Genomic DNA, 13124 nt, shown 5'->3' on the forward strand with positions numbered 1-13124 from the left:
TGGTATCTTTCGTTCCTCTTTTTTAACGCCTTTAACATTTTTGTATGTAAAACATCTTACGAAAATTATATTTTGCGTAAACCTTGCCTCATCATATCTAGATATGCAGACTTTTTGGCAGGCCTGCGTGTGAATCAAGCATTTTGGAGACCTTACGATATTCAAGACACTATACAACAATATGAATGCTGATAACACACACAATGGTTTGTGAACATAAGAAGGATGTTATTTGATAGATATATTATACATTTTTCATTTTCGAATTCAAAGAACCAAAGAGTTCACTATTGCACATGTGTACAATTTGTATGTTACAGGTGCTCTGTAGCTGTATCCTGATTTGCAGTGGTATGTAGCTTAACTTACAATAATTTATGCTATAAGTAATTATATAAATGAAGTACATTCATTTCTTTAAATTTAAATATCCATAGTGTATATACTGTTTATTTTGGACATTCGTCATCTTATCTCAAATTTTATGTGACAATCAATTGCAAAAATCTCATCAATAGTTGTATTGCACGCAATAATAATTGAAGCGTCTTTCGGTACTCGTTGAAAGGGGGCGGGGGATATTTCACGATATCAGAGACAAAAGAATGAAAAACTAGAACGAAGAGTAAAACAAGCAAAAGAAGAATAAAAAAAGACAATGTTGAAATAAAAAATGTCGAGAAGACTGCATAGAAACTATAGATTGAGTAACACTAACCCTAATAAATATTTTTCTAATTGTTAACTTCCCATTTTGCAGTAGCAACATTCTTTGACCCATCATATTCCGTATGAACATCTTCATTAATACGTCCTTATTCATTTTCTCATTACACGGACTCCAGTTACAGTTGTGTGCTTCTAATACAAAACACCAGCAGGATAATTTGGAAAATAACTAAAATCTACACTCAGCCTACTGAAACGTTTTATTATTATCATCGTTAAGTGGTTGACGATATGGTATGTTTGTGTCCCAAATATTAATAGAAATGTTTCACAGTTTTAAATCTATAGACAGTAGATTAGTGATTAAGCTGCTATAAAATTATAATTGTGTAATTTACCAATGGTGTTCTATTCCATCATAATTAACCAGTAATAATAGTTTACTAGTAATATATATATATTACGTTCCCTGAAATTCAAAACAGACACGGGCATGGAGAACGAGTTTTGTTATATAAACACCATAAATGTTAGTGTAGAGTTTCTCTTGTTAAACTGAATAATACAAATAGGAAAAGACAGTAATTGTCGTTTATACTTGATTTATTTGAAGTAAGTTCCTTTTATTTAGGTAAATTTAGAAAATCCTTCATTATTCGAAAAAATATCATCGAGATAATTAAACGGTTAATTGTTGTTGAATTTATCAATTGAATGCAATTTAAATGGGTCTTTGCTAAGTTTAGCCAAAAACTGTATTTCGTAACCGTACACGAAAAAAGTCGGTTATTAAAGGGACGCAATTTGAACCCGTAGGAAAACCTACAACCTGTCGATCAACTTTATGATGATACGGACATATCAAGGAGAATTGAACAGCTTCAATTATCTGACCACATCTCTAGTAGGTAAATCTATAGCATATTTACCTTTCTCGCGCATTATAGAAGAAGTTCAGATATCAAATCAATGCATATAGATTGTAGGACTGAACAATCACAGCAATAGAAAACAAAATACAATCATGTGATTAAATGTATATTATCAATTAGATTTTCGGTTGCAAGAGTTGCAAGCAAGAGTACAAACTATTCCTTTCCATTTATGCTAGAAACGCCCCGATGCTACGCGTGTCTTATATTCGCATTATATATTGATAAGCCTGAAATGTATAATGCAATAACGCCGAAATGTTTTGAAATTCCCCTTCATTCTGAACAAAAGCACGCTTCATGTTGTACACAAATATTCGATCAGCACTCGATTACTCTATATTATTTGGTATATCAAAAAAACGAAAGTTGCTACATAATTTTCTAAATGAGTTCAATACAAACTAAACGCATGCACGGATCTCTTAAAGCCTGTGTGGAAGTTTTGTGATGGTATTATCTAAATAAAAGTCAATTCGGAAAAATTTACGTTCGTGAACATTTGATAAAAATGAGTTATTTGAAAAAAAAATTGCACAATTTTAAAGGACATTTATATAAAACAGAATTAACAAATAAATTAACAAAAAACAGCTTGTGTTTATCGTTTAAAACAAAAACGTTATGTATTTCTGTCGAAAGGAAAATTTCGTCCATAAATCCTAATTTTGAGCAAATATATAAAATTTGGACCTTTTTTTTTACTCAAAAATTAGCACATGAAGGTATATTTTTTTATTACATATTTTATTCAATCAGGAAAAAAATAGCTTATATGCAAATTGTCAGCAAAATTTAAATATGGAATCAAAAATGTATCGTATGCCCTTAATATGACCTGCATTTTGGTATATACAGGTTGGAAATTCAGACATCATGGAATATTCGACAGTCAGTGGTGGAGTGGCTGGTCACTTTATAACTATAAATCGGCAACATGGAAGACCCTGTTCTCGTCACAACCTATATCAAATTCTTCAGTTGACTTCAATTCAACAGGTATATTGAATGACACATATGTTAGTTTAGACTAGATATCTAGAGCAAATAGTTTTTTATACTAGCATGTAGGACCATAGTTACCAGAAAATACCCGTAGAAATTTGGTGACCTTATTTGAAATTTGGATTTTATATTAAATTTTATAAAGCGTGATGAAAATTCAAAATCGAATTGAATTGAATTGATATAAATTGCATTTAGGATTTCCGTTAATCATTTCTATTACGGACACTGGGAAATATGAACGTTTATCATGGATCTAAATGAGTTTTTATCGTGTAAATATTATTTTCAATAATTACAAATAGTTTGATTTCGCGATTAAGTCGATAAGATTTTTTTTCGCTACAGCTAAAGGTCATGTCATGCCCAACATAATGAAACTGATCAAATAATAAACCTGGAAAACGTTCTTAGTCTATAATTTTCAATCATTCATGTAACAAAATTATGTGTCTTCCCTTTATTTACAATTTATTGCTGCAGCGTGGGAAGACTGAACTTACTGGTTTTCTTTATAGCGAGTATCTGTATATAGATATAAAAATATAGATTTAAGTTGCACGTTACTTAGTAAGCTTATGATGACAAGTACACCTTTGGGGATATACAACGTGTTAGACATTGTAATTTCAAATCACTTTTAGTGTTTGACATGTATGGAAGTGGGAGATTATATATGCTGTAAATCAATAATTCGAAAATATAACACATGTTTGCCATGAGATAAAATGACACAGTCAAAATATATTTGCAAGCTGACATTACATTTAACACTCGACTATAAGTACTTGACCTAATGTTAATTCCGACGCCACGTGTAGGGAAAGTCCCTCATTTTTTGAACGTCAGTGATACAATTTCAATTACTCTTTAAGAGGATCATAAAAGACTGATGTCTGTCCCTTTCTAACAAAATCATTATTTCCCAGTGACATTCCAAATTTTCTGTCTTCGATAATTGACTTCAGAATCGACCTAGAAAGTACTATAGTATAGATTCTAGGTTTGCTGTAATGGCATCGAGACCGGTAGGGTCGAGGGCCAATACAGCTGACCCATAACCAAAACCAGTGCCAATACGGAAACAGCCATTTCATAACACTTTTATCAATTTTTTTTAATTTTTTTCCAGACAGACTTGTTCTGAATGCTGTATTACATACATCAAATATGAATATAGGGCCAATATTTCCTATACGGACTTGCAATGATGTGAATATAGGGCCAATATTTCCGATACGGACTAGCAATGCACAATATATGTTTATATGTAATTCAGGATTCATTGCCAGTCCGTATTGGAAATATTGGACCGGGCCGAAAAGCAATATAGATCACGTGATCTATATGACCAGGACGACGTCACCAGTATGATACATGCCGTTTGGTAGTATTAGGGCTGTTTTAATCGTATTATATAATAAAAGATAAGATAAGATAAATTTTAATGCCAATTCAATAGAGGGCATATTATAGGCATAGTCTGTACAGGGATTTTTATAATAAACTATTGCATTTATAGACAACACATAAGAAGAAGAAAAAAACATGAAAAACATGGTCTCGAAAACATTTCACTTTAATAAAGATGGGAGGACTTTTTTCATTTAAGAATCTAATACAGAACAATAGTATAAATGACATAGACGGTTCCAAAATATACTGATGCACAGTTCGACAATCAATGTCTCTTCAGTAATGCTCGAGGCTTAGATATTTCAGAATTCAAAGCTTATTAAAAGAATGAAAAGCTATAAACAAGGAAGGACAAAAAGTATGCCAAAGCCGGGCAAGGAATAAGAGCTTTGCATGAGGGAGATAAATTCCTTAATTTTAAATTATTTCAAGAACTTTGTAACACAAAATTTTAATATTACAAAAAAACAGTATGTTCATGCCAGTACCTGAGTACTGCATGGCTACTAGTATACTTTCCGTACAAATGACGGGTTGCGTTTTTGAAACTTCCAATACGCAGCGGACGACGCTAGCTAAAATCGGAGAAATCAGATATAATTCATATTTTTATATACAATGTATATCCGGCTTCTCTCTGGACATTGCAATTAAGATAAAACAATACCTACCTTTACGTTTTAGCGATGGATATGGATCCTGCAATGCGACTAAGTATGAAGGCACCAACTGGTGAAATAAATCACATTACTGATATCATGAACATATCTACACACCATGTTTTGGAGTGCAACCGAGAATGTATGGCAAGAGAGAATTGTACCTTTTTTGTGTATAGCAAACAGGAACAACAATGTGGTTTGTACAAGGATGACGAGGAACACGGAAACGTTATCCAGTGCTCTCAGGACATGTTTTGTTATTTTGTCTGGGTATAAATTCTGTAAACATTTAGCTTTGTGAAAATATTTTGTTATTAACTAGAAATAACACTTTCATCTTCATCTATGCAACTTTTGAGCACCTGAGATCACCCCAAGTATTTGGTGGGGTTCGTGTTGCTTAGTCTTTAGTTTTCTATGTTGTGTCTTCTGTGCTCTTATTTGTCTGTTTGTCATTTTATTTTAAGCCATGGCGTTGTCAGTTTATTTGCAATCTATGAGTTTGATTTTCACTCTGGTATCTATCGTCCCTCTTTTGAAATGGGAAACTCATAAAAAAAACCAAGAGATGTTGTATGATTTGCCAATGAGACAATTAGAATCACGAGACCATATATAAAACCTGTTAATTGCTGAAAATGATTTTTTTTTGTATTTCTATGAAGCTTTTGTATCACAGATTTGTAATTCCAATATAATGGAATTTGATGCGACTGTCATACAAGTGTGAGGTTTAGCTAGCTATAAAACGAGGTTCACTTCACCATTTTCTACATCAGGAAATATCCGTACCAAGTCAGGAATACGACAGTTTTTGTCCATTTGTTTGATGTGATTCAGATTTTGTCATTTGATTGGGACTTTCAGTTTTGAATCATATTTTAATACGTGAAAAACAATCAAAAACCCGCTACTTTATTCTAGGACCATATTTGTATTTGTACCAGTTATGTCGAATTTTAAGTGTAGAATAATAAAACATTAATGTATAATTGAACTGTGTATTTTTTGCTGTCGTTGGTTGCCGTCTGTCATCATTGATTTTAGTTAATTATTATAATTATTGTTTTTTTTGGGTTTTTTTTTTTTTAATTTTTCTCTTGTATTATGTTGGATTTTATTTTCCAGTTAATTTACTATATGGTATAAATTTTGCACATGGTTGAAGGTCGTTTCGTGACCTGCGGGTGCTGAGATCTCTGATCTTATTCATTTGGTGGAGAGTTCTTTTATTTGCAATCATACCACATCTTCTCATCTTCCCAGATAATTCTATTTAAAAATTGCAGACCAGAACGACATCTTATTCGTGTGTTTCCAAAAATGTTTGTGTAAAAAAGAGATAGTTTTCACATTGTTTGTTTAATAATACAAATATAAAGTATGGAGTACATAATTTATTTCCATGTTGGACCATAAACGAAATCATTTTTTAGACATTTGTCCAGTTTCTACATGTAAATGTCTACTATAAATACACATAATTGTGCCTGCTTGTTTACAGGAACTTGTCAATTTTTCAGTGGTTGTCGTTTGTCGATGTGGTTCATAATTGATTTTCGTTTCTTGTTTTTTTTTTTATATAGATTAGACAGTTTGGGTTCTTGTTTGAACGGTTTTACACTAGTCACGTCTGTGGTCCTTTTTAGCAGCTTGCTGTTCGGTGTGAGCCAAGACTCCGTTTTGAAGTCCGTACTATGACAAAGAATGGTTTCCTTTTTTACAAAAAATATGACTCGAATAGAGAGTTGTCTCATTAGCATTCATGCCACATCTTATTATATCTAGCTAGACATACTTCTTGCATGGGTAGCCAAGATCGTCACCCTCTTCTCCGTAGAAGTATGAGGTTGAAATTCAAATTCAAAATATTAGTGGATATACATGTTGCTTGTCAGTACATACGAACCAGCATAGAAATTATAAATAAAAAATGAATTTTTGGGTGTATATACTTGACTCAGACTTAAGTAACCGTAAAACACCAAAAAGAAATGCAGAGGTCAAACCATCTGGAAAAAGGTTCGTCTTCATCCCTATAAAATATATTGTACTTGTATAAAATGTATACTAGTCAACAAAAGAAACGATGGTGATACAAGACTTTTTTTTCAAATTAAAGATACAGTTTTCCGTTCATTGGTCCAATATTGAAGGTTGTAATACTTAATCATTATTGAAATAGAAATCCGTTTAAAAATATTTTTTTTGCTTTTGTGACGTTTTTTTGCGATTTTTTTTTTTTTACAAAATTTACATAAAACGACAATTTGAAAAACAGAAGCTCCAATTAATGATGCCAACCTCTCATTTGAAGTTAAAGACAGTGTTTGCCATCAATTTGTTTTTAAAAATCATACAGTTTCTTCGTTTATTTTTTAAGCAAAGTTCGGCCCCACGAGAAATCGTTAAAACGTATACATTAACAACTGATTTACCATAGACGGTATGTGTAAAGTGATATTCAAAAAGCGGTAACAATCTTAAAACTAATCCGAAAGGTTCCAAATTTACTGTGTGTTGTTTTCACATCTAAACCATTGATTTGAGACGAAAATAAAATTAAAAAAATTTTGCATTTTTTGTGATTTCAAAAAACACTTTTTTTCCCCAAAAAAAAAATCTTTCAACCCATTAGTTACAACATGAACATAACTTGATAAGCATATTGAATATATTTTAACAAATTTTTTCAGCACTTAGAAAATTATGTGTTATTTTTTATTCAACTTTCCGCAAAACTAATTTGCACCCTATGATCGTTTACACGGAAATTAGATACTTATCGACAAGTTTTGATTTTCATTATCACATGTGCATACATTGCAAATGAAAGCTATTTAAAATAGTATATCTCATTTTGTTTTATATTTAATACTTTTTGGTCAATTTTATTTCAAAGTCATGTATCGTTTCTTTTGTTGACTAGTATATAATATACGTAATAATCAAGAAGAAGAAGAAAATAGGCAAAACTACACATGTCCTCGCTCTGTCTTTCGTCATTGTTTATGTGTTTTCTGGCTTGTAGAATGAAAGAAATTTTTTTTATTGTTGAAGTATGATTTTTTCTATCGCAGTAAATTATAGGAAATATTTCATACTCACACAATCACGTCACGTCTGGTTGCATGATAATTTTTATTCGAAATATTTTTTTCGATCCAACAAAAAAGTAGAATTGGTTTAAAGGACCATATACATTAACCATTATTTCTGTCAAGTTATGTCAAGTTTGGAACAGATTAGCAATGTAGTATTAGAGATGAAGATAAAACTGTGATTTTCATAATGGTTCAACACGTGTCTTCAATACTGCAAACGAGGTTGATTATTATTATCGCAATTCTAGTTTACCAAACAATCAGCAAGTAAAAGACACTAGTTCTATGATGGTTTCAAAATCATCAGTAATATAATACGGAAATCAAGAATAAATAAAACAATAACTGTATTATTTTTATCATGTTTTCTTCGTAGATAGGAAATAATGTAAATGTCAAATATAAACGTTAAACATCTATATTTGAATGTAAGTGACAAACTTGCTGTCTAACATGTCTAAGGCTGATAAGTATGGAAAGCCAACGGGGTCAACATTCTTAATTCGTAACTTGTTACTGTGTAATTTCTAAATTGTTAATTCGTAAATTGTCAATTTGTAACTTGTAACTGTTAAATTTATAATGCTTAATTCGTAAATTGTCAATTTGTAATAGCGTGTTTCTTTGTATTAAAATTCAACATTCTTTATTTGTTATTTGTGAATTTGTAACTTGCAGATTTCAAAATTCTTTATTGATAAATTGCCTTTTTGTATATGATGTTTAGTAACTTGTCGATTTGTGAATTGTCGATGTGTGAAATGTCGAAGTGTTAAATGTCATCGTTGTATTATGCGCTGGATTATGATAACGATCATTATGATGTCAGATGGCGCTCGGGTTCTTTTTCGGTGTATAAGCCTCTTGTAAGTAGGAGCACCGCCATATGGAATATATAGGCAAAGGAGTTTAAATCAATTATGCACAGCGCATACATATAAAAGATAACAAATAGATAAATACATTGTTTGTTTTATATGGCACATATAACAGGGACTCTGTTTTATATTGAGGTAACCTCGTATAAACATGTTTGTTTAATGTACTGGTCACGCCAAACCTGCAATGAGGTATGTCACTTCCTTTATGAAGGTATATAGATGTGTCGGCTGGAACGGGCTTCCTTATCAACTGCGCAAATATGTTACTGTCACTTGGCAAGAAATTTCTAAATATTTAACCGGGTCAAAACAAGACTAAAAACATGAAATATAAGACGGTGCTGGAAAAATAATAATTTATTGTCTTAGGCCCGCCAATTTTGGACTCAATGTATAATGGCAGAAATGGTTTGACAACCATCATTCATTAATATTATAAAAGCAATATTAAAATTTCAGAAAAAAAATGTTATTATCTAATGATATGTTTTATACAAGAAACAAATGGACGAACAGTCTGTTTTTTATTTGGCTCCTGAGTAATGAACATAAATCAGGAATCTGATGTACAGTAGTTTTCGTTTGTTTATATAATTTATACTTGTTTCTCGTTTCTTGGGTTTTTTTTATAGGCAGTTGCTATTTGTCCGGCTAGCCGGACGAATAGTACCAGGACTATTTGTCCGGCCAATACAATGCGCATGTGACTATAATATTTGTGTGTGCGTGTAATATTATCTAAAGCAGCACCAGGGGGTAGCACATGTTTGTAATCTTTAGTGTTAGGGCCTAATCTTGTTACTGGTAATTGAAATTAATTTGTTGTTTTCTTCATACATGTCATACTGGTATATATAGTCCAATGTGGATAACGAATAATTAAAAAAAATCATATACATATATCCCATATTTGTTATACATGTTATATAAGAAGAGAGAAGAAATTACTTGACTCGTGCATTTGAAGTTAACGCAAAGGATTTTTTTCTGGCTGAAAAAAAGGTACAAAATTATTATGTTCTGTAGCTGTCAAAGAGAATTATCGACCCCTTGACATAATGTTATCCATATTTTGAGTGAAAGGTGAGTGATTTTTCTATAATGCCCACCCTTTCCCCAAAAAAAGAAAGTAAAAAACACTGTCTTTTTAAATTGTACGTGAGGGGTTCGGGGTGACACAGTGTGCTCCTTTCCCCAAATTTCTCTTCTTTTTGTTTCTCCTGATCCCATCTTTGTTGTTCCGTGTATTTCAATACCCCACTGTTTATTATCTTATTTCCAATATTCCCACTTCAAGTTTGTAGCCTCAATCCCCCTTCTATATACCACTTCGAGGGCTACTTGCAAGATTCATTTTTGGAATATAACTAAGCTAGATTTCATTCAGTTATACGGTCCCAGTTATACATGCAATTGTAAATGCCTCTCTCGGCTATTCTCTTGCTTGGAACATCTTTTTCACCATTTACACAGCTGTAGCGAGTCAAATAAATTTGTTAAACTATAGTTCTCCGATCAATTATCTTTTACTTCCCATTTTCCTTGTGATTTCAATTTTTTAGAGTACCTTTTATAAAATTATATCATTCTTGGAAGTTCATAATATCGTGTTCCATTGTCAAATTCCAAAAACTGCAAAATTTATCACAAATATTGATATCACCGTTTTCAGCCATGATCTTAAAATTGAAAAACAAGGATCAGATTACACGCGCTCCCTTGGTGCTACTGGAGATAATATTACATGCACTTCCGAACGCACATTATATGACATGCGCATTACAATGGCCGGACAAATAGCCCTAACACTATTCGTCCGGCTAGCCGGACAAATAGCCACTCCGTTTTTTATATATATAAGACTGTTGGTTTTCCCGTTTGAATGGTTTTACACTAGTAATTTTTTTGGCCCTTTACAGCCTGTTGCTCGGTGTGAGCTAGCCAAGGCTCCGTGTCGAAGGCCGTATCTTGACATATAATGGGTTACTTTTATAAATTGATATTTGGATGGAGTATTGTGTCATTGGCGCTCATACCACATCGTCCTATATCTATAAAAATGTTTAATGATATCATATCAGTACTTTGCAAAACAAACTGAATGAAAGATTGTTTTAACACTTAGTTAATGTATATGTCACCGTCGTATTTATGTGTATTATTAAATGGTTGATTGGTTATTCATCAGTTCATTCAATTTGTTGAAAGATTTGTATATGTTGAATTAAATATATATTTACAGTTAATAAAGGTGGTATCAAAGTCACAGTCTAGTATAAGCCATTACGATAATTTGGTGTATGCCAAGTCCACTGTGACATATACCATATATACCATATATCAAAACTGTGTTGAATATGCACTATGTGATATAGATACAATGGATAAGCGTTGATTCTTGAAAAAGAAACCATGAGCCCGGAGGGCGAATGGTTTGTTTTTCATGAATCAACGCTTATCCATTGTATCTATAACTTAAACTATTGTGTTGATGTCTTGTGAAAATTAACGCCTATTCTTAATTAGAAGGTATTGTAAGTGAGTTTAAATAACCATGTTATCGTGTCAGACGATCCATTACAATAAATTAAATATCACAAATAAATGTTTAAAAATACAAATACATTATTACACAACACGTCTGCCCTTTAAGATCTTCATATTATCAGGCATCTGTATATTATCTGTTTATACAAAATAAGTTATATTCGGACTCATTTCTATTAAAATTAAAAATGGAAAAAGATACATATAGTGCATATAATAAGTGTGTTTCCGAATTTTTTTAACACGAAGCCTAATTCTAGGCACATAACGATTTTCTAGCATAGGAATTTGCGAATTAACATTTGTAAAATTATGTAGTAAAACAGATGAAATCATATTATATTAATTTATAAAACAATAATGGACAAAGAGAAGGTATTCATTTCAAACATATGGAATATAAAAAAAGAAGATGTGGTATGGTTGTCAATGAGACAACTCTTATTATGAGACCAAAATAACACAGAAATTAACAACTATAGGTCACCGTACGGCCTTTAACAATGAACAAAGCCCATACCGCATAGTCAGCTATAAAAGGCCCCGAAATGACAATGTAGAACAATTCAAACGAGAAAACTAATGGCTTATTTATGTAAAAATTGAACAAAAAAACCCACTGGATTACAGCTAGGCTCCTGACTTGGGACAGGCACATACATATAGAATGTGGCGGGGTTAAAAATGTTAGCGGGATCCCAACGCCCATAACCTGGGACAGTGGTATAACAGTACAACATAAGAACTAACTATAAAAATCAGTTGAAACAGGCTTAACTCATCAGATGGACAGAAATACAAGTGGACGTGGAATAGCCAACATTTATCTAATTATAAACGACTAAACTCGCTTTTATTACACAAAATATCCACAATAACATACAAAACAAGAACAAAAACTGGAAAACCAGAGATTATTGACAACAAAGAGAATTTAGGGATTCTAACCTAAACAGACAAGATCTAAACTTTACCTCATTAATCTTAACCATGAAACCTCGTGGCTACCAACTTATATTGTACGTTTGCCTATTATTAATATATAAAGGTACAAGCCCTGTGTGTATGTTGAACCGATGTATATCATTTATTCATTTATATATATAAAATAAACATATAAATCGTAACCAATTGGTAGCCCAGAGGTTTCATCGATATGTTGAAGTCAGTAACATTTAACAGAATTCATGGACGGGTTCGATTCCCAGTGAAGGCATACAGAAATTACAAAAAGTAAAGGTAATTAAGTTTTTAAAATAATTCCATTTGTGAACAGATATCAGTAAATTAGTCAATTCAACCTTAATGAAATTAGACACACAAAGGAAACAATAGAATATAATCTGGTGAGTCCATTTCAGCGACGGATTTAGGAAGCGTTGATTCTAGAAAAAGAATCCACGGTAAATGAATAGGCTGACGTCACCACAATGGTTTAATTTGTAATAAAATCTAAAGGAACCAGAAAACTAATCGAGGCCCTAAAATTTGAGATATTGTCAACCGAAATGCGAGAAAACCGGATATATTTACGTTCTCCTACAGATACAGATCTAAAATGATTTGGTACTAGATCGAAATATACTAGGAGGTGTCCCCTCTATATATTTTTTAATGACCATGACCGTTAAACTATGAAACATTTTAGTGTTTACTACACGCGTCACCTACATAAATTTGAAAATGGAGATGGGGAATGTGTCAAAGAGATAACAACCCGACCATAGAGCAGACAACAAACGACTGACTTGTAAGAGAAAAGATCTTGCCATATCGCCATTTGCATGAAACAGGCAATTATCTCTTATATGCTTACACTAATTAAACCCCACGCAACGAAGTTTCGGAGGGTGTAATGTTTTGACCCGTCCGTCCGTCTGTCTGTCCGTCCGTACGTCAGTCCGTCGG

General features: G+C 32.2%; 1 protein-coding gene across 1 annotated transcript; it reads left to right on the forward strand.

Annotated features, from left to right (window-relative positions):
* Positions 1-239: 239 nt before the first annotated feature.
* LOC134723419 (uncharacterized) lies at positions 240-5563 on the forward strand. Its single transcript, XM_063587036.1, has 3 exons — positions 240-351; positions 2460-2600; positions 4707-5563. Exons 1-3 carry the CDS (start codon positions 297-299, stop codon positions 4958-4960), a joined length of 450 nt encoding a protein of 149 aa, XP_063443106.1. The 5' UTR covers positions 240-296; the 3' UTR covers positions 4961-5563.
* Positions 5564-13124: the final 7561 nt, after the last annotated feature.

The sequence above is a fragment of the Mytilus trossulus genome, chromosome 6 (assembly GCF_036588685.1).
Source record: "Mytilus trossulus isolate FHL-02 chromosome 6, PNRI_Mtr1.1.1.hap1, whole genome shotgun sequence".
In the NCBI taxonomy this organism is placed as follows: Eukaryota; Metazoa; Mollusca; class Bivalvia; order Mytilida; family Mytilidae; genus Mytilus; species Mytilus trossulus.